At 36.6% G+C, this 27,790-nt stretch overlaps 1 protein-coding gene across 5 annotated transcripts in view; it reads left to right on the top strand.

Moving 5' to 3' along the window:
• PTPRK (protein tyrosine phosphatase receptor type K) overlaps window positions 1-27,790 on the top strand; it is a gene marked incomplete at both ends in the record, with an annotated part of 530,533 nt that overhangs the window by 265,228 nt on the left and 237,515 nt on the right. For all 5 annotated transcript variants that reach the window (XM_080929566.1, XM_080929568.1, XM_080929564.1 and 2 more), the window contains one exon: window positions 25,449-25,623. In XM_080929566.1, coding sequence (XP_080785692.1) covers window positions 25,449-25,623 — 175 coding nt within the window. The remainder of the gene's footprint in view (window positions 1-25,448; window positions 25,624-27,790) is intronic.

Below are 27,790 nucleotides of genomic sequence, written 5' to 3'. Positions count from 1 at the left end.
GTACGTATTATCATTTGGTATAAACTGTATTCATTTATTTATATTATATTTATTTATATTTTATAAGAAATAGAGAAGTAGGATGACACCTGTAGTTCTATGTAAAGCACTTTTCTTTCCTTTCACAATGCCCAGTGAACTTACATGTACTCTGCTTAAATGCTTAACAGTTTTTGTACATGTTTTTCATTTCCTACCAATCTTTAAGCTTTCAGTTGTATTTCTAAGGAACTTTAATTCTAGAATATTGGTAGTTCACCGTAAAGACTTATGATCAGGTTACATGAATTAAGATCAGTAGAATTTTATATATATACTGCAATAATTTTTGAATATCTGCTTTTTGTGAGACAAGACAGGAAATGTTCTTGTAGGAAACTAATGTGAGCTTATGTCTTTTATAAAATGACGTTAATGTTTCTCTTTTGTGCTATCTTTTTCTTTCTTTCTTCCTTTTTTTTTTTTTTTTTTTTTTTTTTTTTTTGAGAAACATAAATCGTAGTTAAAGTCATTGAAGGCAAAGTAGATATGACTTAGGTTTATATAGCTCAGTTAGTAGAGTGGCTGCCTGAAATGAAAGAAGCCCCCAGTCTCATTATTTGGTAGCCAAATCATGAGGATTAGCATGTTCAAGTCAACCTTTGTTACCATCTACATAAGTTTGAGATCAGCCTGGCATATGTCACTTAACTCCAAAAGGGCAAAGAGAATTTAAAAACCCACCAACCAACATGCTGCCACAGCACCTTTTCACATACTGACTCAAGAGATATTAAGGCATTTCTTAAGATAGTAAGAATGTCTATAAAATGTTTATTCATAATAATTAATAACTTAAGATTTCTAAGGATCCTTAACAGAGTAAAATTTATTACAATGTTGGTGTGTGTTCAAGCAATAGCTTACTGTTCTCATGTTTAACAATAAAAAAGTGACCAGCTGGTGCAATGAAACAGTACAAACACCATGCATTTTACATGTATGGAAATCCAGCACCATATATTTTACACGTATGGAATGCTGCCTCTATGTATTTTAAGTCGGAGACAGATTAAAACTAATTCAGTACATATAATCACATTCACATTAACTTTTTGAACACAGAAAATAAGAAAGTAAAATAATTGCATTTTTATGATTTTTTTAACATTTGCTCATTATATATATATATATATATATATATACATATATATATATATATATATGAGTACTTTGCCTGTATATAGTTACACACACACACACACACACACACACACACACACACACACACACACAATGTTTATGCTTGGTGCCAATGGAGGTCAGAAGCGGGCATTGGGTCCCTCGAAACTATAGTAACAGACAATTGTGAGCCACATTTTTGGTGCTAGGAACCAAATTCACATCCCTTATAAGAGCAACAATTACCCTTAAATGTTGAGCCATTTCTACAGCCCCAAATCCTGGTTTTGTATAGAAAATGTGGACTAGATCCAGACTGAGCACCTTTCTGGGGTATCTTGCACATTACAGAACTTAGACGAAACATTGTGTCCATGGGTGTGCTCCTATAACCCAAAAGTTAACACCTGCTCAGTCCTACAGTATACATTTTAACTAAATAAATAAGAATGTGAAATATTGGACATACCATACTTGCTTCTCTTTTGTCCCCCTTACTGACTGAACTCATCATTGCATTGATGGCAATTTTCCCAATCTTTGTAAATCCTGTCACCTAAAATGATTTGATTGTGTTCCACGGTAATTTGTAACCAGTAATCTCACTAAAATATAAAAGAATGTTGTCCTTCATGTTCTGATGATACCTTATAATTTAGGTTGAAACAGGTCATCCTGTCATGAATAAATGGCAATTCGTTCATGAAAGTCCGGTATAAGTGGACAGCTACATGGCAAATCAAATAGAGCTCATTGCTGGAACATCTGTCAGACCATATGCTTTGGCTTCAGGTTCTGTGTAAAACCTAAAATGCTAATGACTCCATCGATCATCACAGAGCTTGGCAGGCATACCTCGTTGAACTGGGCAGAGAAATTCAACGGTGGATTTATTGAATAGAGCGCAATGCCTGAGTAGGTTTGGTGGCACCATTTGTTTTGGTGAGTCGAAATGAAGCTGTGTAGTATGTTACTGGTAATCTTATGCACACTTTAGTCAGAGCCATGGCAATTGGGCCAATCTGTCAGTAATCGCTGCAGGCACTGGACTGGTGCCTTTTCTGTTGGCTTGCCAAAACTTGAGAGGCAGCCACCACTTTGCCTTTGGTGAGGCACATTGCAGCTAATGTAGTGTGATACAGTGAGTTTCTCAGCCAAAGGAAATGTCATTCCTTATGGAGCAACACATAATTTAGGCAGTGGCTTGAGAGTAGTAATTGGAGAGTGAAATTAGTAAAATGAGATGCAAATTGCTTTGAAAAACAACTAGAAAGAGGCTGACCTCTTCAAGTCCCAGCTGTTGCCAGCTGTGAGTCAATAAAAGTGGTGCATCTGAAACTTCTGGTCATATGGTATTTAAAATGGTTGCTCAGTTACTATAACTGCCTCCTTCTACTGCACAAGAACATCTACATGCAAGTGAAACTATGAAACATGAGCTTTACAAATTGAGAGTCAATGTGAATGAACAATCTTCACCAGATCAATTGTACTCTTCCCTGTCCAAATGCCTATCTCCCTTCAGCAGTTTTCAAAGCTCCTATACGAAAGCACTATTGAAGGCTCCCTTCCACCATCCTAATAAGTAGCTGGACTTTGTAGCATGCCCTATTTTTAGGCATTTCACTGTTTATGATAGATGCTATTTTATTTAGAGAAAGTATCTTTAATATTTGCATTTATTATAATGAGAAAATCAAAGCTTCCTGAAGAAATTAATCCACATCATGATAGGATACTTTACCTTACAAAAATTCATTCAGAAGTAACTTGAAAGGTAATTTTGATTCAATATGTCGATCCCTGGTCAGTTTACATTGATTATATAAAAAGTTGGAAAGAAAGAAATGCAATATATTGAAAACACTCTGGAGGTCAGAAATTTTTAACTTCTGACTTTCTTAAATAATTGGCTTTGTAAAAGCCTTCTTTGCATTTGAAATACTAGAATAACAAAGATAGCATGTAGTTATCTAGACAGGAGGATAACTGATGTCAGAATAGTTAACAAGCTATCTAAGCTGATTCTATTTCCTAGCTATTGTCAATAAAGCATCCATGGAAACATATGAGCATGTGTCTCTATAGAAGGATGGAGAGTTCTCTGGGTATGTGTTCAGGAAGGGCTTATCAGCATCATATAATCATTTTCTTTTTAGTGTGTACACCAGTTTATATGCCCATGAACAGTGGATATAGTGGTGAAGGGTTCTCTTTCCAAGCATTCTCACCAGCCTTTGTTATCATTTGTTTTCTTGATGTTACCTGTTATGAAAGTTTATGGAAAATGCAAGGAGATATGTAAATTGTCAGCTTTTAAGGGTTAATACAGGCATGATATAATTTGTTCTTTATACATCCCTGAAGTTCAGTAATCTGGTCTTAAGTTTTAAAGCTATGTTTTCAATCATATAAACTAATTTAAATTGTGAGCCCCATAAATGTGGGCTGTTGACACCTGAACAAGATGTTGGAAAGCAGTATCCAACTAGGGATCCAGGCATGTTCCAGGCTGCTCATGCGGGATAACATTCACAGCTAAGGCTGAATTTTTACCTAGGGCCTTTTAACCTCAAGGGATGATTGAGACTGGGATCTTAGAGTCTTGAACCATTTCAGAGAGAAAAGTAAGCACCAAAGACTAGGGTATTTGGTGAGATCTTTAGAGATATATTGGCTCAGAGCTACAAGTCAGGACACACTGGCCTCACAAAAGTGAAGATCTGTGGTTGTTGCTGCAGGGTTAGAAGACACAACACATGCATTTAGTTGAATGACATGGGGCAGCTGTATAAGAAGGATCTCATTGAGAGGTCACTGTGAGAAAAGGTGGCAAATAAGATGAATGATTAGGTAAGGACAGGACCATGGGCAGAATAGGAAGTAGCAGCAGCTGCTGTTGGCAGTACTGACATCAGGCAATAAGGACTCAGGTTGGGCAGTGCAGTCAAATTGGAAAATCTGTGGGAGGCACAGATTAAAGAAGATGAATGGTTTTGGATTCAGTGGATAGCATTTAACAGATTTTGAGGAAATGTGAATGCAGTACAGTACAATTCTCCAAGCTCCAAGGTTTTACTTTTATACTTAGTCTGTTTCTCATTTTCTGGCTTGAACTTACTGGTTATTAGAACCATTGATTACTTTCATTCATTTTCTACCTTCATAATTGCATACAAATGATCTTAAATAAGAGTGAAGGGTGAAGCATTCTAATGTATTTTGGCTCCTACAACACAGTTAAGTTTGCTAGGACAGTTAGTTAAAGCCTCAGGTGATCCTCTTATTGTTCAAGAGAACAAATTTATTTGGAAAACTCCTGGTGCCTCTCACCTTCTGGATGCTTTTCAATTGCTGGTCTCAGAACCAGGATTAACAATAGTTCAGATCTTGACTTTCATAGTATCCTAACTTCTTGTTGGCTACCATTGACCTAAATTGATAGACAGATACTAGCCTACTATTTAATTCTTTTTTTTTTGATTTAAAAAAATTTATATAGATATTTTTTAAACTTTATTTTACAAAACAAAGATAAAAGGAAAAAAATTTAAACATTTCTAGATAAATGTATTCAAATACATTTTTGTCAGTGCTTGGCTTTATTTTTTTTATTTTAAGGTTTGATACTCTGCATTAAGGTCTTATTAGTTACAATGAGCAAAAAAGTACATGTAAAACAGGATGTAACCCGAAATTACTCAACTTTTTTTGGTGTGTAAAAATTGAGCATAATGTCTTTTTTGTTTGTTTGTTTGTTTGTTTGTTTTCTTTTCTTTTCTTTTTTTCTTGAACTTCACACAGTCTGTGAGTTGTATCTGGGGCAGTCCTAGCCTCTGGGGTTAGCATCCCACTATCAGTGACTGCATATTATGTCTGTTCTTTTGTGACTGGGTTATCTCACTCAGGATGATATTCTCTAGATGCAACCATTTTCTTAAGAATTTGGTTAAGTCATTGTTTCTGATACCTGAGTAGTACTCTTCATCTTCTGAAGGACATCTGGGTTCTTTCCAGCTTCTGGCTATTATAAATAGAACTGCAATGAACATTGTGCTGCATGTATTTTTGTTGTATATTGGAGTGTCTCTGGGGTATATGCCCAAGAGTGGAATAGCTGGATCTTCAGGTAGTAATATGTCCAGTTTTCTAAGGAAACACCAGACTGATTTCCAGAGTGGTTATATCAGTTTACAACCCCACCAACAGTGGAGAAGTGTTACTCTTTCTCCACAACCTCCCCAGCATCTGCTGTCATCTGAGATTTGGATCTTGGCCAATATGACTGGTGTGAGGTGGAATCTCAGGGTTGTTTTGATTTGCATTTCCCTGATGACTAAGGATGTCGAGCACTTCCTTAGATGTTTCTCAGCCATTCGATATTCCTCAATTGAGAACATTTTGTTTAGCTCTGTACCACATTTTTTAATAGGGTTATTTGATTCTCTGGTATCTAGCTTTCTGAGTTCTTTATTTTTTAACAACTTTATTTTACAAAACAAAGATAAATGTACAGATTTTAAGCATTTTTGCATAAAATTATACAATAAATTTTTGTTGGTACTTGTTTTTTTTTTTTAAAGGTTTGATGGTGTGATAAAGATTCCACCAGTAACAATGAGCATAAAGTACATGTAAAGCAAGATGCAACCTGAAAATAGTCAAAGTTTTCTTGGTGTATAAAGATTTTATTTTATTTTTTTTACAATGAGCAGACAGTACATGTAATACAGGGTACAACCCAGAATATGTCAATGTATTCTTGGCGAGTAAGGATTGAGCATGACTATTTTTGTTTTGTTTTGTTTTCTTTTCTTTTTTTTCTTGGACTTCATACAGTCTGTGAGTTGTTTCTTGGGCAGTGCGAGCCTCTGGGGTTAGCATACCACTATCAGTGACTGCATATTATGTCTGTTTTTTTGTGACTGGGTTATCTCACTCAGGATGATATTCTCTAGATGCAGCCATTTTCTTAAGAATTTGGTCAAGTCATTGTTTCTGGTGGCTGAGTAGTATTCCATTGTGTATATGTGCCACAATTTTTGTATCCATTCATCTTCTGAAGGACAGCTGGGTTCTTTCCAGCTTCTGGCTATTATAAATAGAGCAGCTATGAACATTGTGGTGCATATATCTTTGTTGTGTACTAAGGTGTCTCTTGGGTATATGCCCAGAAGTGGAATAGCTGGGTCTTCAGATAGTACTATATCCAATTTTCTGAGGTATCGCCAGACAGATTTCCAGAGTGGTTGTATTAGCTTGCAACCCCACCAACAGTGGAGAAGTGTTCCTCTTTCTCCGCAGCCTCGCCAGCATCTGCTGTCATCTGAGTTTTGGATCTTGGCCAATCTGACTGGTGTGAGGTGGAATGTCAGGGTTGTTTTGATTTGCATTTCCCTGATGGCTAAGGATGTCCAGCACTTTCTCAGATATTTCTCAGCCATTCGATATTCCTCAACTGAGAACGTTTTGCTTAGCTCTGTACCCCATTTTTTAATAGGGTTATTTGATTCTCTGGTGTCTAGCTTTTTGAGTTCTTTGTATACATTGGATATTAGGCCTCTATCTGATGTGGAGTTGGTAAATATCTTTTCCAATTCTGTTGGCTGCCATTTTGTTTTCTTGACAATGTCCTTAGCCTTATAGAAACTTTGCAATCTCATTAAGTCCCATTTGTTAATCTTTGACCTTAGAGCTTGAGCCACTGGTGTTTTGTTCAGGAAATTTTCTCCTGTGCCTATGTGTTGTAAGGTTTTCCCTACTTTCTCATCTAATAGTTTCAGTGTATCTGGTTTAATGTGGAGATCTTTGATCCACTTACACTTGAGCTTTATACAAGGAGATAAGAAAGGGTCTATTTTCATTCTTTTGCATGCTGAGTGCCAGTTGGACCAGCACCATTTGTTGAATAGGCTGTCCTATTTCCATTGAATGTTTACAGCTCCTTTGTCAAAAATCAGGTGACCATATACATGAGGGCTCATCTCTGCATCGATGGTGATTGAAAGTTTTGCTGGGTATAGCAGCTTGGGCTGGCACTTGTGCTCTCTTAGGGTGTGCATGATGTCTGTCCAGGCTCTTCTAGCTTTCATAGTCTCTGTTGAGAAATCGGGTGTGATTCTGATTTTTCTGCCTTTATATGTTACTTGACCTTTTTCCCTTACTGCTTTTAGTATTCTTTCTTTGCTTGGGCACTTGGTGTTTTGACTATTATGTGTCAGGAGGTATTTCTTTTCTGGCCCAATCTATTTGGAGTTCTGAAGGCTTCTTTTATGCTCGTGGTCATCTCATTCTTGAGGATAGTGAAGTTTTCTTCTACGATTTTGTTGAAGATATTTACTGTGCCTCTTAGTTGATACTCTTCTCCCTCTTCTATTCCTATTATCCTTAGGTTTGGTCTTCTCATTGTGTCCTGGACTTCCTGGACATTTTGGGTTAGGAGCTTTTTGTTTTTTGCATCTTCTCTGGCTGTTTTTTCTATGTTTACAATGTTGTCTTCTTCCTAGGAGATTCTCACTTCCATCTCTTGTAATCTATTTGAAATGCTTGCTTTTGTGACTCCTGATTTCTTTTTTAGGTGTTCTACCTCTAGGGTTATCTCTTTTAGTGTTTTCTTTATTTTGTCAATTTTCGTTTTATATTCCCTCTTCCATTCCTTCATCTCTTTGGTTCTGTTTTCCTCTAGTTCTTTGAGTTCTTTGAGTGTTTTTCTTGCTTCCTCTTTAAAAGCTTCTGAATCTTTTTGCTTTTCCTCCCGTTCTTGTTTAAGTATCTCTATCAGCATCTTGAGGTATGATTTCAGGTCCTCCTCTTTTTTTTCTGGAGTGTTTGGCATTACAATGTTTGCTGTTATAGGAGAGCTGGGTTCTGGTGTTGCCAGGTTGTCTTGGTTTCCATGTGATATACTCTTTAGCTTTCCTCTTGCCATTTTCTTGTCAGTGATATGTTCTTGCCTTTTCCTTGTATCTGGTCTGTGTTTCTGGATCTTCACTGGTCCAGGTGGCAGATGGGCCAAGCCCTGTTCTATGCCTCAGAGTCGCCGGGTCTGAACAGAAGTTACAAAGTTCTGTTTCTGGTCCCTGTATCAGGCAGGTCGGAGGGTGCACTTTCCGTGTGCACTCTGCAGAGATCTCTCTGCTTCCTGGCTGCCTTGATCTCCTACTCACCATTTTTTAAACCTTTAGTGCCTGCCAGATTAGGTGGCAGATCTACTATTTAATTCTAATTGTCTCTGTGGATTTGCTCATTAAACAATAGTGATTCTTCTAGGCATCTCTGGCTTTACACTGAATTGTGTTCCACCCAAGAGACTTTGTACTTACTAGTAGATATCACCCAATACAGCCTGTTGTTACTCCTTGGGTCATTTGATTATTACAGTTCACACATTATTATATCCTGCCTTCATGTCCTTGTATAAAGCACCACATGTGTAATGTTTCAGATAAATTCACTAACCATGGATCATGGCAGAAGATGTCTGTCTTTGCTATTTTAACATCTTAGATGTGTGTTTTTGCTTTGAACATGGGGACGATTCATTGTATGTAAACTTCAGGGATATTACTCTTTTTGCATTTGACGAATTCTTCATGAAGGTGAATACAGTGAATTTTTAAAATAGTTACATAAATTAGGTGAAATGTCTAAAATTAACCAGGTATTATAAATGAATAATGTGTGGTATGTGTTTTACTTCCTTATCTCCTCCAAATTTCTTCTTATCAAAGTCTGTAAATAATTGTTCTTTTTGTGAAGATGAAGACAGCATCCATGCAATGTGTGTAAAGAGGCCCTTTCAGACTATTTTTCCTGTCAGCCATGTCACAATGTTCCCAATAAGTCACTGTGTTATGTATCATATCAGACGTTGACAAAACTTTTTTTTCTTCCCCTTGGGAAATTTTGATATTCTTTTATTTAATTCTTGGTTTTCTGTTAGTTGTGGTTACTTGTTTTCTGTTGGTGGTGTTTTTTATTTGTTTTTTTTTTTTTTTTTAGTTAAAATTTGCTTATTTTTAACATTAGCATTCAAAGTAATATATTTTTTGTGCTATTTTCAAACGTAATTTATCTTTGTTGGTTCTCCTGATTTAAAAAGCAGATCAATAAATAGATCTGATATTTATGAGATCATTTTAATACAATAACATGTACATAGTGAAAGCCAACCTAATTAAATATTATGATTTTGATTCTGCTTGGTAAGGAGAGAAGAAGTGACAGATACATAGAGAGAATGCTTGTATGTGTACTTGTGTAATCTAGGGCAAACTTCTATTACTCAGCTACATCTTCAACCATTACTGTCATAACATTGAAATATGTTTCTGCTCACTGTCTTAGGTCTCTTCTGGCTTTCTTTCCCTCACTAAGAATACTCTTTTACATAAGAATACTCTTGATGGTCTAATTTTTTAGTCTTTGTTTTTCCAGTTGTTTGACTTCAGGTCAACACGGTTCCATTTTCTCTCTATTTTCTAGCAATTTGCAGCCAAGTCTAAGGTCAAATCTGATCCTTTGATCATAGAGTAAGTGGTGCCTGGGGTGATAGCAAAAGGTCCAAATAGTCCCATCTTTCCTTATCTTAGCTCTGTTAGTCCTTAACGCCCTTAATTTTTCTACTTGAAAATTGTGATTTTCTTAAGCCTCATTTTTCATTTTATTCATTTTCTGCTCATTTTGTGATTTGCCAATTTCTTAGAGAATCATTCAAAGTAATCTATTTCATTAGTGTTATATTCATACAGAATCATTTTGTCTTTCCCACCTTCTTCTCTGTTCTTTTGACCCTCTTTCTACCCTTCCATGCCTCTCTGTTTTCATGTAGCATGCATTCTCTAACATGCCGGTCACACCCTGCCATGGTTACTCTTGAGTGCAATCTGAGGACATCTAGAAGTACCCATATTCCCCTGAAATCTTTGCTTCATTTGTTAGTTCTCAATATGCAAGTTGATGTTTTGTTGTCTCCCAAAGAGGAGTGTTTGCATTTCTTTCTGTGTTGTTATGTATGCCTCAGAATTCACTGGATTTTCTTTATCAAACAGTGACATCTATGACTCCATATAGTCTCCTGAGCCTTCCAACTCTGACCTCAGTAGTCTTGTGAGTTTCCTTGCTTCTGGTTTTAGGGAAGTATTCTATAATTCCTATTAATCAGTCTTTCTCTCATGGTGTTCTTTTTCTGTTTTAATTGATAAAGTATATATCAAGGCAATAATCTAGGCATTGAGCAGTTTCCCCTACTAAACTTTTTCAATGAGAACCATATACACAGACACATGTATACACACACATGTTTAAGAAACAAATATGTTCTCAAAATTCATATTGATTTTAAAATTCATGTCTAAAGATTTTTCATTAATGTTTTCTCTGCTGTATCTTATTTATTACCCATAGGTTTTGTACATTTTTTTTCTTTATTTTGAGACAGGTTCCAGTAGCTCAGGGTAGGCTAGACCTTTATTATTTCACTACATAGTTGAGAATAGTCTTGAGGTCTCTCAGTGCTCTTCTAAGGCACCATTTCTTTGGCATGTGGCTACAGTCAAATCTTCATATCCTGGCTGCACTTCTGCCATAGAGAACAGATCAATGTGCTTTAGGAATCATTCAGTATCCATCTTAGTGACCATGACAGAGTCTGCAGTCATCTGGGGTCTGCAGGATAAAACAATGGTAGCTGCTAAAATGTCCAGGCATTGGAAGACCCCCAAATCACTCTGTGCCTGTTAGTATGAAGCAAAGATGAATTTCACCCAGGGAGAGAGGCAATATGGTAGATAAGACAAGAGGTTTTTGTCATGACTTAAACCCATACTGTTCTAGAGAAACCCTTAGCTGAATGGCCATGGTAGTCCAGTCCAAGCTTTAGTCCCCAGAGCACGATGTCATCAAGCTGGTGGGACTGATCTGGCAATGTCATCGAATACTTGCTAGATCATACTTTTACCTTGGTTGTCTGTGTCCTGAACCTCCAGGAGAAAGCAAGCACATGGTCATGCTTGTGTTGGACTTTTCTGTCCCCTGGAGATTTCAAAGGAAAACCAAAGAATTTACATTTTCTAGGCTCAGACTGATGAAATGGAAGGGAAAGGACATTCTGACTCAAGAGTGGATTGTCTTCTTAGACACACACTACATGCACCTCTTTAATAAAAAAAAAACTACCACCATATTACAACCAGGGTAGTGAGCCACAGACTTTGACTGTCTATCTCTTCATTACATGCCACATGGCAACTGAAGTACAAGATCTGAGTTTGTATAAGTATACAGACTGTTCAGCATCAGAAGTGAGTGTGAAGGATGCTGAAGTCAGTGGTCATGGAGTTTAGTGTGAGGATGTCAGTGATAACAAATAAACATCTCTGTTTGCATGCCGGTGGTGGAAGGCTGTTTATGAAGGTGCATGTGAACTCTGCTGTCTTCCAAGCTAAACGTGTTATTAAAAATGTCCCTTTGGAGGCTAAGACAAAAGATAATGGCCTTAGACTCATGATCCCTTACCTCTACTTTGTACTGTAGCACTACAGTTGTGCACCACCATGTCTGACATTCGCCACTCTGGACATTCTAGGTTTTTAATAACACTAAGGATTACAAACACTTCAAAAGTGCTTGTTTTAATGGTGTATTGCTTATTTACCTTTACCATAGCTTTATTATAACTATAGAGATACCAGATACATTGAACACTCAATAGCATAGCAGTAAATATTAAACAATGGCAAAAGGTTTCCTGCACCATGCCATGCTACTTCCTGCTACTTTCTGGAGCCCCAGCAGTGGCTACCCTTTTGTGGCTCTCTGCTGAAGACTGCTCACATTCCCAGCATCTGCCCCCTGAGGTTATAGTCATAATTCCCAGCAACCCAACAAAAGCTAATCTCTAGAGGCTTGTAATTTATGAATCAGATTTATATCAGTAAATTCTCACTCCACAAAACATCTACACAATAAACTCAGAGCCAATTGATATAAACCGCCTAGATAAGACAAATTGTCCTGTAATTATCCATACCTTATAAAATATTCATAGCTACCTGTGGCTATTTAAAGCCAGACAGGGATGATTCATTCTTCTCTTCCTCCATCTTCATTTTGCCCTTTCTCCTCTCTCTACCACTTTTATAAACTCTGCCCCTGACTTTCTTTTTCACTGCCCAATCTGCCTGCTCTGTTGGTCACCCTGCTTGGACCCACTAAGCTTCTCCCAGAGCAGCATTTTACATGACAGAAAGCTAGACATGGAGAAAGAATGGATTTTGCTCTAAAGGTGGGCTATGGGGATGAACATGATGTATTAGCAGAACTTGTCAAACTTGGAAACAATGGTGATTCAGAAGCACAAATCAACTTGAGTCTGTTATTGCCCTGAGGAGCTAGCTCCAGAGAGAGATTGCAAGCCCTGAATTATCTCTTGAAGATGAAATAGACAATAGTGATAATCTAAGACCAGTCATTATTGATGGACATAATATGGCAATGATTATATATAAGCCATCCACAGAACATTTCACCCAAACACAAAACCAAACACTAAACCAAAACACTACTCAGAAATTCATGAACTTCTACCAAAACTAACCACATGCTAGAATATGAAGCAAGTATCAATAGACATAAAAAAGTGAAATAATAACCTGCATCCCATCTGACTACCATGATTAAAGCTGGATATCAACAACAACCAAACATCAGTTAGTATACAAACTCATGAAACTAAACAGCTTACTACTAAATAAAGAATGGCTCAAGACAGATATCAAGAAGGAAACTACAAATTCTTAGAACTGAAAAAAAATCAATTTTATATTACTATAATACTTGTGCACATTTGTGGGGATTATTTTAATTAGGGTTACTATTTCTGTAATGAAAAACCATGACCAAAAGCAATTTTGAGAGGAAAAGATTTATTTGGCTTATGGTTCTTTACTACTGTTCATCTCAGGGCAGGAACTGAGAGGCAGAAGCCTATGCAGAAACTGCTGCTTATTGGACTGTTACCTGTGGCTTGCTTAGCCTTCTTTCTTATAGAATCTATGACCATTTGTCCAAGAATGGCCTCACATAAAATGGGCTGGAACCTTTTCATCAATTTCAAGTTAAGAAAACAACCTACAGGTCTGCCTATCCTCTGGAACATTTTCTCATCTCCTCTCAAATATCTCAAGTTTGTTCCAAGATGACATAAAATTTGCTAGGACAGGGACTATATGATTGGTTTTAAAGTGAACATCACAGGAAGGGGTCTTTACTTCCGTTTTTGGTTTTATTTTACTTCATTTTATTTTTAAGAGGGTCTTATATAGTCTTGATTGGTCTGACATTCTCTACATAGCCCTGGCTAGACTTAATCATGTATTCCTTATGCTTCTTATTTTCCCCTGTAAGGGTTATAGGCATGCCCCATCACATCTGTTTTAAAAGAAGCATTTCTAGCTTCCCAAACCTTAATCATTTCTTTATGGTAACAAGGCTGTCCTATGTATCTGTCTTTGTTAGGGTTCTCTAGAGTTACAGAAGTTATGGAATGTGTCTACATATATTAAGGGAATTTATTTGAATGACTTACAGTCCATAGTACAGCTAACACAACAATGGTCAGCTATGAATGGGAAGTCCAAGATTCTAGTAGTTGTTCAGTTCCACAAAACTACTGGTTTCAGCTGGTCTTCTGTAGAAGCAGGTTTCAACAGATGTGCTGACAAGAAAGTGCAAACAAAGAAGAGTGAATCTTCCTTCCTTTTTATGTAGGTCTCCAACTAGAAGGTGTGGTTTAGATTAAAGGTACGTACCACCATGACTAGCTCTAAAACTTGCTTTGTCCCAGGCTGACCTTGTACTCAGAGATCTGCTTACCTCAGTCTCTGAGACTGAAAGGTGTGCCCTATATTGCCTGGGCCTAAGATTTTCATGCTCACTATGCCTCAAAATATACATTTCAAAATTCAGGTAAGAAATCTCAAGATCTGGATCACAGGTGAGCCCTCCAATTCTGGACTGTAGTTCATTCCAGATGTAATCAAGTTAACAACCAGGAATAGCCATCACAATATCTTGAAATGCATGATATGTTATCATTTTCTGTACTCACCCTAGCATTTATTGCAATACCAGACTTAGTCAGATCTGATCTTGATACTTTAAATTTTTTATTAAAATGTTCTTATTTAAGATATTTTATGAAGATATTTATCTTACATATGTGGCCATTTTGCTCTTGTATATATCTATGCACCACATGCAGGCCTGATTTCCACTAAAACCAGGTGTTGGGTTCCCTGGAAGCGGATTTACAGATGGTTATAGACCATCATGTGGGTACTGGGCACTAAATCTGAATTCTCTGGAAAAATTTTTGATCCATCCCTTACCTCCAGCATATGCAAGTCAGAGGACACTTTAGGGGGTCAGTCCTCTCCTTCAATCATGTTGGTCAGAGACTGAACTTAAGTCATTAAGCTTGGTGACAAGTGGGATTGTGCTGAGCCTTCCCACAGCCTCCAAGTTGTTCTTTTTTTTTTTTTTAACATGAACTAGGGTTTTTTGAAATTTGAAATTAATGAGTACACTACAAACCTTTCAGAAATTTATTTACTTCTGTGTTCCTTTCTCTGAGTTATTAAAATAAATGATTATTTGCATTCTTGGGTTTATTGTTATTTCCTCTTTAATCTGGATTTGTTGTTGTAGTTTCTTTGAAAGAAAATATCAGAACCAAAGTAGTAGGTGGTATAGTACCAGCTATTTAATGCTTATTTATTTTTGACTATTAAAAACAAACATATATCCTGATTCAAAAGAATTTATAATTATATTATTTAAAAGAGTAGTCTGTCGTACTAATCAGTTTCATATTATGAGTTTTTAAAAACATACATTTTTATAGATACATATCAATGCAATAATAAAAGCAAATACAAAGAAAGCCATAATTGCTTCATGATATTAGCACTTGATGACTTCAATCTGTCCTCGTCCTCTGTATTATGGTCTATGGGAAATGAGAAAAGTTTGTTGGTGGTGAAATACAGATTTTTGTAAAACATGAAGCTTTCCTGTGTTAGATAGTGTTTTCTGTCACTGTGAAGAGACATGACTCCAGCAACAATTATAAAATAAAGCATTACACTGGGGCTGGCTTATAGTTTCAGAGTTTTAGTCCATTTTGATCATGATGGTGAACATTGGGGCATGCAGGGATACATGCTACTGGTGGAGGAGCTGAGAATTCTATATTGGAATATAGAAGCAGCAGGAAGAGACACTGGCGTTGGCTTGGGTTTTTAAACCCCAAATTCTACCCGTAGTGACAAGCCTATTTCAATAAGGCAAAACCTCCTAACTCTTCCCAAATAGTTCCAAACTATGATGACTAAGCATTTAAATATGTGAGCCTATGGGGACCATTTGTACTCAATCCACCACATTCTATCTTCTGGACTATATGAGTACATAAAAGATCAAATATATTAAGTTATTAAAGAGTCCAATCATCAAAATCATTCCGTGTGATCTCAGCGGACCACACGGAAAGAGTGTGCCTGCCCAGCTTGAACCAGGGATCCAGGAACCCGGCAGAATTGTACCCTCTGTTCCCAGCCAACGGATTCCAGGGTACAAAAAAGGCACTTAGAACATCAGCCACCAGGAAGAGCTGAGATCCAGACACACAAGGACTGGAGAGAAACAAGAGAGAACAGATTCCAACTAGCCAGGGGGCAGAGAGATGAGATGACCGTGAGCATTAAACAAGCCTACCAAACTCCAAATAGGTTGGACCAGAAAAGAAGCTCCTCCCAACACATAGTAGTCAAAACACCAAGTGCCCAAAGCAAAGAAAGAATACTAAAAGCAGTCAGAGAAAAAGGTCATGCAACATATAAAGGCAGACCAATCAGAATCACACTAGATTTCTCAAAAGAGACTATAAAAGCTAGAAGAGCCTGAATAGACATCATGCAGACCCTAAGAGAGCACAAGTGCCAGCCTAAGCTGCTATACCCAGCAAAACTATCAATCACAATAGATGGCGAGATGAAGATATTCCAAGACAAAACTAAATTCACAAAATATATGACCACAAACCCAGCACTACAATAAATTATAAGTGGAAAGCCCAATAAAATGAGGGGAACCACCTCATAGTAAAAACAAGAAAACTTCCAAGCAAGAAAACTAAAGGAAGAAAGACACACAGGCAAAATTCAACCTATCAAAGCAACAATAGCAGGAAACAGCAACCACTATTCCTTGCTATCTATTAATATAAATGGACTCAACTTCCCAGTAAAAAGATATAGGCTATCAGACTGGATACATAAACAAAACCCAGCATTTTGCTGCATACAGGACACTCATCTTAGAGACAAAGAGAGATACTATCTCAGAGTAAAAGGGTGGGAAAAAACTCCCAAGCAAATAGCCCCAAGAAGCAAGCTGGAATGGCTATTCTAATATCAAATAAAGCAAATTTCCAACCAAAAGTTATCAAAAAAGATAAGGAAGGACAATTGTTACTCATTACAGGGGAAATCTGTCAGGAGGAACTCTCAATCTTTAACATATATGCTCCAAATACAAAAGCAGCCATATTCATAACAGAAATCCTACTAAAATTCAAAAAATACATTTTACCCCACACAATAATAGTGAGAGAATTTAATACCTACTCGCACCAATGGACAGATCATGAAAACAGAAACTGAACAAGGACACTGCAAAACTAGCAGAGACTATGAACCAACTGGAATTAATAGATATCTATAGAACATATCATCCTAAAACAAAAGAATATACATTCTTCTCAGCACCTCAAGGCACCTTCTCAAAATAGACCAAATAATTGGACACAGAATGAGCCTCAGTTGATACAAGAAGATCAAAATACTCACATGCATCCTTTCAGATCACCATGGTCTACGGCTGGTCTTTAACAACAACAAAGACAACAAAAAGCCCATATACACATGGAAACTAAACAACGCTCTGTTAAACGATAGTGGGGTCAAAGAAGAAATAAAGAAGGAAATTAGGGATTTTCTAGAATTCAATGAAAATGAAAACACGACATACCCAAACCTATGGGATGCAATGAAAGCAGTACTGAGAGGAAAACTTATTCCTATGAGTGCTTCAAAAAAAAAAAAAAAACTGGAGAGAGCATACACTAGCAACCTGACAGCACAGTTAAAAGCTCTAGAACAAACGAAAGCAGATACACCCTAGAGGAGTAAAGGGCAAGAAATAATCAAACTTAGGGCAGAAATAGACCAAACAGAAACAAAAAGAACCATTGAAAGAATCAACAAAACCAAGAGCTGGTTATTTGAGAAAATTAACAAGATTGATAAATTCTTAGCCAGACTAACTAGAGGGCAAAGAGAGTATCAAAATTAACAAAATCAGAAAAGAAAGTGGAGAAATAACAACTGAAACTGAGGAAATTCAAGAAATCATCAGATCCTACTATAAAAGCCTACACTCAACAAAGCTGGAAAATCTGGAGGAAATAGATGAATTCCTCGACAGATAACAAGATACCAAAGTTAAACCAGAAACAGGTATACCATCTAAATGATCCTATAACTCCTAAAGAAATAGAAGCAATTATCAAAAGCTTCCCAAACAAAAAAAGCACAGGTTCAGATGGGTTCAGTGCAGAGTTTTATCAGACATTTATTGACGACATAATACCAATACTCTTCAACTGTTCCACAAAATAGAATCCGATGGAACACTGCCTAACTCATTTTTTGAGGCTACAATAACACTCATTCCTAAACCACACAAAGACCCTACTAGGATTGAGAACTTCAGATCAATCACACTTATGAACATTGATGCAAAAATAGTCAACAAAATCCTTGCAAACTGAATCCAAGAACACATCAAAACGATCATTCACCATGATCATGTAGGCTTCATCCCTGGGATGCAGGGATGGTTTAATATAAGGAAATCCATCAATGTAATTTACCATATAAACAAACTCAACCAAAAAAAACCAAATGTTTATCTCACTAGATGCTGAGAAAGGATTTGACAAAATCCAACACCACTTCATGTTAAAAGTCTTGGAAAGATTAGGAATCCAAAGCCCATACCTAAACATAATAAAAGCAATATACAGCCAACCAACAGCCAACATAAAACTTAACAGGGGGAAACTTGAAGCAATCCCACTAATTAGGAACTCGGCAAGGCTGCCCACTCTCCCACTACCTTTTCAACATAATACTGGAAGTTCTGGCTGGATCAATTAGACGCAAAAGGAAATAAAAGGAATACAATTTCGAAAGGAATAAGTAAGAACATCACTCTTTGCAGATGACATGAGAGTATACTTAAGCGACCCTACAACTTCAACCAGAGAACTCCTACAACTGATAAACAAATTCAGCAACGTGGCTGGATACAAAATTAACTCATACAAGTCAGTAGCCTTCCTATATTCAAAGGACAAACATGTGGAGAAAGAAATTAAGGAAAAGATACCCTTCACAATAGTCACAAAAACTATGAAATGCCCTGGTGTGACTCTAACTAAGCAAGTGAATAACCTGTATGACAAGAACTTTAAACCTCTAAAGAAGGAAGTCGTGGAAGATCTCAGAAAATGGAAAGATCTCCCATGCTCATGAGTTGTAAGGATCAACATTTTAAAAATGACCATCTTATCAAAAGCAATCTACAGATTTAATGCAATCCCCATCAAAATTCCAACCTAATTCTTCATTGAGTTGGAAAGAGCAATGTGTAATTTCATCTGGAATAACAAAAGACGTAGAATAGTGAAATCCATCCTCAACAACAAGAAAACATCTGCAGGAACCACTAACCCTGACTTCAAGCTATATTACAAGGCAATTGTCCTGAAAACTGCATAGTACTGGTACAGAAATTGGCACCTGGATCAATGGAATAGAATAGATGATCCAGAAACGAGCCCTGACCTATATGGTCACCTGAGTTTTGACAAAGGAACTGTAAACATTCAATGGAAAAAGGACAGCCTATTCAACAAATGCTGTTGTTCCAACTGGCACATTCAGAAGAATGAAAATAGACCCTTTCTTATCTCCTTGTATAAAGCTCAAGTGTAAGTGGATCAAAGATCTCCACATTAAACCAGGTACACTGAAACTATTAGATGAGAAAGTAGGGAAAACCTTAGAACTCATAGGCACAGGAGAAAATTTCCTGAACAGAACACTAATGGCTCGAGCTGTATTGTCAAAGATTCAAAAATGGGACTTAATGAGATTCCAAAGTTTCTGTAAGGCTAAAGACACTATCATGAAAACAAAACTGCAGCCAACAGAATGGGAAAAGATATTTACCAATCCCACATCAAATAGAGGCCTAATATCCAAGGTATACAAAGAACTCAAAAAGCTAGACACCAGAGAATTAAACAACCCTATTATAAAATGGGATACAATCTTAAACAAAAATGTCTCAATTGAGGAATATTGAATGGCTGAGAAACATCTAAGGAAGTGCTCAATATCCTTAACCATCAGGGAAATGCAAATCAAAATGACCCTGAGATTCCAACTCACACCAGTCAGATTGGCCAAGATTCAAAACTCAGATGACAGCAGATGCTGGTGAGGTTGTGGAGAAAGAGGAACACTTCCCCACTGCTCGTGGTGTTTTAAACTGATACAACCACTCTGGAAATCAGTCTGGCTGTTCCTTAGAAAAATGGACATCGTACTACCTGAAGACCCAGTTATTCCACTTCTGGACATTTACCCCAGAGACGCTCCAACATACAAAAAAGATACATGCACCACAATGTTCATAGCAGCCCTATTTATAATAGCCAGAAGCTGGAAAGAACCCAGATGTTCTTCAGTAGATGAATGGATACAAAAATTGTGGTACATTTACACAGTGGAGTACTACTCAGCTATCAGATACAGTGACTTATCGAAATTCTTTAGAAAATGGATGCATCTAGAGAATATCATCCTGAGTGAGATAACACATTCACAAAAAAACAGACCTAATATACAGTCACTGATAATGGGATACTAACCCCAAAAAGCTCTGGACACCCCACAAGCAACTCACAGACTGTGTTAAATTCAACAAAAGATATATATATTTAAATTAAAATAGAACTGTATCACATCCCCCTTTCCTCCTTAGAGCCCCTTCCAGTTTCTCTCTTATCCCCTCAAATTAATAGCCTCTTTTTTATATTGTTGTTACATATATACATGAGTATGTATACGTATTCACAAATACTTAATTACAACCTTAAAAATGTATTCATATACTTTTATGCAAAAATACTGAAAATTTGTACATTTATCTTTGTTTTTTAAAATATAAAAATTAGTTAATAGATTCTAATAATTCTTTTTTCTGTATATTTGCATTAGCATTCATGACATTTCCCACAGGGACAAGAGGCAAATATCTAGAGAATAAGATTGATGTAAGAAATTGAGGCAGAGAGACCTAAAGCCAACCTTGTTCGAATAATAAGATAAATGAACAGACTTAACGAAATTCTTAAGAAAATGGTTGCATCTAGAGAATATCATCCTGAGTGAGATAACCCAGTCATAAAAGAACAGACATAATATGCAGTCACTGCTAGTGGGATGCTAACCCCAGAGTCTCAGACTTCCCCAGAAACAACTCCCAGACTGTGTGAAGTCCAAGAAAAAAGAAAAGAAAACAAAACAAAACAAAATGTCATGCTAAATCCTTACACACCAAGAAAACGTTGACTAATTCCGGGTTACATCCTGTTTTTCGTGTACTTTTTGCTCATTGTAACTAGTAAGACCTTAATTCAGAGTATCAAACCTTAAAAAAAAAAAAAAGAAAGAAAAAAAAAAAGCCAAGCACTGACACGATTGTATTTGTACACCTTTATGCAAAAATGTTTAAAATTTTTTCTTTTAACTTTGTTTTTTAAAATAAAAAAAAAAATAAATGAACAGAAAGTGATGTGTCACTGACAGCTGTGGAGTGTTGAGGATAGAAATGCATGGACATAGGAAGTGGTAGTATATGCCCTTAGTTCCAGCACTCATGAGTTTGAGGTCAGGCTGGTCTACAGAACAAGTTTTAGGACAGTCAGTACTCTGCAGTGAAACCTTTCTTTAAAAAAAAAAATGCATAGACAATTGTGATTGATTCATTAAGATAATGTCATGGCTCTAGGTTCTGGTCTTGTATGATGCTGAAGAATGAACACTGAGGAATTAAAACTTGAAGGTAATTGGGAAGTCTTACAGGGCTTTTAGGGTAATTGGCTTTGAGATGATACCCAGTGCTGTGAATTTTGCTTTGTGTCAGAGTTCAAGAGATATCTGCAAGTTATTTACCTGAATCTTGGTGGGTCATGCAGAAAGAGCTTTGAAGATACTAAAGGAAAATGTATACCTTTGAGTGAGGAGAGAAATGCTGGTGAATGTGAAAGATCCAGATTGATTGATGACAGAGAATGTCCCAGGTGCTCAGTGTGTGGGTCAACACCTGAGGATTCTCAAAAGTTGTGTTGAGATTTCCTGGGAAGGGTGTGCTCATGTGCCCAAGGATCAGGGAGGGAGGATCCACACACAACAAGAAGACATTTGCAGAAGCAATGAGAATAAGCAGCAATAGTGACAGCATATGTCTACACTAAAAGCCTTGCCAGAAGGTGACTGACAGTAAAAGAGGGTGGGATCCACAGAGAATAGTGCTCAGTCATGTCCTAGGGGAGGAGTGCTGAGACCTGTCATATCTGTAAGAAAGCATGCATGGAGATGGCATGCTAATTGAGAAGAAATTCCATCTCAGATTTGCATCTGTAATGATTGTTTTCATTTATGTGAGTTGTGGAAGAAAAAGAATTTACGGTAATTTTATGGGTTTATAATTCTGAGCTTTTGAATATAAGCTGCTTTTTCTTTATTTCATTGAAAATATTATTTGTTCATTCTGTATATTTTGATTAGTCCCCTATCTCCCATCTCCTTCAAGGTCAATTCTACCTTTTCAAGCTTACAACTACATGCCTTCTTTCTCTCTTTCTTTTTAGAAAGCATAAATGTCAGTAACAAACAACCATAATAAAATGAAACAAAAACCCAGAGAAACAAGAAATGAAAGAAAAAAAGAAGAAAAGGAAAGAAAAAAAAGCATATGAAGCATAGACACATGTAGAGAAACACACAAAATACGTAAAAATTCAAACTCAGAAATCATAGTAGATATGGTAAAGTCAAGTAAAAATACCCCTACAAATCATTAAGAGGTAAATACCTCAAAAATATCAGAGTTTATTGTATTGGCCATCTACTGCCTCTGGGCATTGGGTTCTCTTAAGTTTGGTCTCTATTCAGAGACCTTTAATGAGAAAGTAACTACTTAGGGAAAGGGATTATGGTCATGTAGGGAGGGACCTAATGTGGCTTGAACTTGCTCAGGTCATGTGCTAGCTACCACCATCTGAGCTTATATATGGGGTCCTATTCTGTCTGGAAGGTGCTGCTTCTTTGGTTCCTTCCATTCCCACTGTCTCTCACAATCTTTCTGCCTCCTCTTCCACATAACCTCTTGAGCCCTGAGATTAGTGCTTAATGGAGACATTCCATTCAGGACTGAGTGTTCCAAGATTTTTTACTGTCTGCACATTGTCCAGCTGTCGGTCTCTATGTTTCTTCTCATCTCCTGCAGAGGGAAGTTTCTCTGATGATGCCTGAGTAAGGCATCTATGGGTATGGCTGAATGATGTCATTATATTGCTCTATTCCTTTAACAGACTAATAATATTGGGTTCTCCCCTAGGTCTATAACCTATCCAGTCTTAGGTTCTGGGCTTCTTAAGCTGTGTTGGGCCTGGCTTGCATCTCAGCTGCTTATTGGTTACTCCCACTACGTTTGTGCCATGATTGCACCAGTGTATATTTCAGAGATACCACAACTCTAGATCAAAGGGTTTATAGCTGGGTTGACGTTTAATTCTCTCCTCTGGTAATATGCAGAGTCCCATCCAGTTCCATGAACAACAGTTAGTATACATGAATGTTCTAGTTAGGTATCAGCTTGATTTCCCCATGTTTAATGACATATGTAGGCACCGTCTTAGGCTATCGGTTCTTTTTATCTGTGTAGAGAGCAACAAATAGCTTTGACAATAGCCTGAGTCCCTCCTCCTCATTTCTATGGGCCCCCTTGTGCCAACCATTTAATTTGATGTGGCCCAGGCACTGAAAGTTTGAGTTGGTGGTATGAGTCTTGGGGCATGTCTCCCCTGTTATTTGGTGAGTCCAGTTAGATTTGTTTGGTACGTAATTCATGGATCAGTAGATCAAGAGAGAATTAACAAAATCATGAATGAAAGAAGTAGAAGTGTAAGGGAGACATAAGTGTAAGTATAATCTTATCAAAGATAATTGTGTTCCACAAGAGTGATGTATATAGTTTCAGGTTTTAAGAAGTGTCATTGAAGAAACTGTATAGTTTGGGACTTAAGAAATTATCAGACCCCCTTTCCTTCTTGCCCAAAGAAACAAGTTAAAGAAAATTAAAGCAATATAATATCTCTTGTAATATACAGAAGTTCACAAAATGACCATTTCAAAATCGTCATTAATGGATGCATATTCTAATCTGATAGAAGTCAATATTTGGTATTTGTGTAGTGTGCCTTCCAATAAATAAGAAAATGAACAAATAGTGGGAAGTGTACAAACTTCAACAATTCCACTTCTAAATTGCTACTATTGAGTCATCCTTGTATGAATGATTGAGAAAATGTATGAGAGTATTGACTTTGGCATAATTTGTAACAAGTAGTATGAGAAGATCTCAAACCCTTTAGACATTTTTCTCATTCCATACTTGCAAGGTCACAGTTAAGAAAGTTAAGTGGGTATAGAACTGAGCTGGTACAAAACAGTAGGGCTACTGGTGGTATTTTATCCACTGCTGAGCCTTAAAAAAAAGGGGAAAAAAAGCCTATCTTTTGATCCTCCTACGGAGCTTACAAACTTGCACCTCTGTGCCTGGTTTATGCTGTGCTGGGATCAATCCCAGGCCTTACTAATTCTATGAGAATACTCTACCCCCTAAGCTGTATTCCTAACTCCATTTTCCATTTCCCTTAATAGTAATCATTTTATAAAATGCCCCTAGCATGGAAAGTCATTAGTAGGTCCATTAGCTCTATGCAGCCCCTTTAAATAAAACTCCATACAGTTCAAATTCCATGGACTTAGAACAGCACCAATATGAAATGAGCCCAAGCTCCTGTTTCTTTCTCATGGTTACCGCATTTCTTTGACATTTGTCTTTTTCACATAGAATTTTTAAAAGTTGGACTGATAGCTCCTTTCATTTTTCTTAGATACATGCTTTTTATCTTTTTATAGCCTATGTAGTTTTTTGCCTGAGTGTTTTTTTTTAAATCTGCTTATTCAATTATAAAATATTTTCACATATTCTAGCTGTTTATCTTTTGGTGGTTATATTTTTTGACAAATATCTCATCACAGTCTATTCTCCCGCCACTTTATGCATGGTGTCTTTCAGCATATAGAAGTTATAAATTTTAATAGAGTTGAAAGTTACTACCCCCCCCCAAAAGAAAGTTACCACTCTTTCCTTTACAGTTTATGCTTACTGGTTTTGTATGAGATATCATGATGTCATAAATGTATTTCCTGCTATTTTATTTTCAAAGTTGACAAGTAGCTTTTAATATTTAGGCTGGTGTTTTTTCTAATTACTTCTATAAAAATATAAATTGGGTGTCATTAATTCTAAAGAGATTGTAATTTGCCAAGAGCACAGATTTAGAGTTGGATCTCAATCATCAATCAGGATTTTATTGTCATTTCATATCAAGCTCACCCTATATATTTGTAATAAGGTTGCATATATCATGGTCTTCAGCTCCTTGGAGGACGAACATCACATAGGTCTACTAGAAAGCTTGGTACCACCAGAAGAAAGACCATCTTCTTTTCCCATAAAAGACCGTTATTTATTTTCTAATGAGCCATAGACTCTTTTGTGTGTGTGTTTGTTTGTTTGTTTGTTTGTGTGTAACAATTTTACAGAAAACTGAGAACATAGAATCAACCATACTTCCTTCAAAATATTCCAATGTGATTGTATGACAAAGGTAAAAACTTATGGGACTACACAGGCATCTTGCGTATAGTTTAGCAACCAGAAAAATTCATTGCACATATTGCTTGCTGATATAATTTAGATTTTTTTTCCCTGATGAACTAAAGATTGGTTTCTGCTTGCAGAGACGCAATGGAGAAGACATACCCGTAGCCCAGACTAAGAACATCAATCACAGAAGATTTGCTGCCTCTTTCAGATTGCAAGAAGTGACAAAAACTGACCAGGATTTGTACCGCTGCGTAACTCAGTCAGAAAGAGGTTCTGGGGTTTCCAATTTTGCTCAACTTATTGTGAGAGGTAACAACTTTTGCTCCATGAAATAGCATGGCTTTACTCAAACTCAGAAAGTCTATACACACAGCAATTGGATTTGATGTCGCAGCCTTCTATATTAAAAGTCAAAATTCTGATAGTGTCATGTAAAGTAGATGCTAGTTTTAAATTTTGCCAATTAATTTTCCAGCCAATGTCTTACAAAGGATATTTAATTTTACCATGGTTATTGAGGTGAAATGTACAGTATTTTCTTCCAGGTCTCCTTATACTTGTCATCTAACTTGAGAGCTGTTCCCTCCTACTAATGCCATTCTGTAGGTATTATTATAGGCCTTATTCCAGGAAATATTGTGTCAAGGTCACAGTAAATACTCTATTTCAGCTAGACTTGCAAACATTATCAATACTAATATTATGCCTTAAATATTCACTATTTCTGGTACGTTGTTGTCTTAGAAAGTTAGAATTAGTTTTTCCTAATATTCTTAGAAGCTAAAGTTATTAGAAATCATGAGAGCTTATTATATTAGGTGTATTTGTTCTAAATGCAGGGAAAATATAGGCAAGGTCAGAGTATATATTATCTTTATTAAACATTTTCAAGTCCTTATTTTATCTTAGTCAGTGATTTGGGTTGAAGGAATGCAGTGTAGAGAGAATACAGGGATCCTTTCAGTATTGTCCTTGACAGTGGCTACCCTAAGAGTCTTACATCAACAAATACAGCCTTGTGGTATGTTTTGTGGCAGTTGTTCATTTAATGAAAGTGACTTTCATAGTGTCTTTGAGGAGGTGACAATTAAGCTGAAATGAAGAGAGAGAAAGAATGAATTTTAATTTTATGAAAATTTAGAAGCAAATTAGCTTCATTGAATCAGATATCAGACACTTAATACAGACACATGGAAAGAATGAGAAGTTGTGTAAACTTCGGTGTGGAGACATTGGAAAATCTAATGGAAACTATGCTCTGAGCATGTAGAAGGTGAGCTATCTGTGAAGGAGTCTTTTCTGATTGACAGAAATACAAGATGAGAGAAAAATTCTAAAGACTCATGTAGATAGAAAAAGACATTGGATGAAAGATACATACAGGGAGCTCAAGAGATCACAGGGCTAAAGGAGCATAGAGCTCTTTCAGAGGACAGGAGTTCAGTACTCAGCCCCCATACCAGGTGCTTCACAGCCACCTATAATTTGAACTCTGGGGATACAATTCCTCTTGTTGATCATCTTGGCCAACCACATTTACATACAAATACCCTGCTACAGATATATAAAGACTCAAGAGAATAACAAAATAAATAAATGTATATTTAGAGAAGAATAGAAACAAAACATAAATAAATTGTCAGAGGCAGAAATCAAAGTATAACCCAGGGGCTGAAAAGAAACATGAGATATTTTCATCTCTCATTGAATTATTTTATAATGCTTGATACTGAATAATTGTTGGCAGAAAGACTCTTTGAAGATGTACTTGATTCTCATAGATTATTCTTTAATAATTATAGAGGGAAGGGAATTTAAGTTCAGGTTAGGTAATAATAATCCCAGAACCACAACAATATAATACTATATGAAGTCAGATTACATACCCACATTTCCTCTCTCTTCATGTTGACTTCATTCTTTCCCATGTCACCTTTTCTGGTGTTCACATTGTTAACTAATCCTCTTCTTTTTCTATATACTCCAGAAAAATCCAATAGTTCATTAAAAAGAAAACAAAATCTGATCGGTGTAGGATGAACCTTTATCTTCAATTGAACACGACATAACTACAATGTCTCATATTACTTGTGCAAGCTCATAAACTTTTAGACCAGGTTATTAAAAAGCAAGAAAATATGTATTAAAATACAGTCTGGCTCAGAAAGATAATATGCTATATATTACTGTTGATGAGTGCCTTTTCATTTGTATCAACTACATTTCAGCCTCACACACAAGGGCCTAATTCATCAATCTGTATTTTATTGAGCACTATTACTGTCTCTTTCATATTAATCTAACTCTGAAGGTACAGTTATGCCTGGACATTTCTTAGATATTTCACATGCTGTGTTTGCAGGGTCATATGTCTGTTTTGGTACACTTTCTCTGCATCTTCAACTATCAAAATATGTGCATGAGCAAACACACACAGAATAAGACACACACACACACACACACACACACACACACA

Source organism: Micromys minutus (assembly GCF_963924665.1).
Source record: "Micromys minutus genome assembly, chromosome: 15".
Classification (NCBI taxonomy): Eukaryota; Metazoa; Chordata; class Mammalia; order Rodentia; family Muridae; genus Micromys; species Micromys minutus.
The sequence above is the reverse complement of the archived record's forward strand: the minus strand, read 5'-3'. Positions and strand labels throughout refer to the sequence as shown.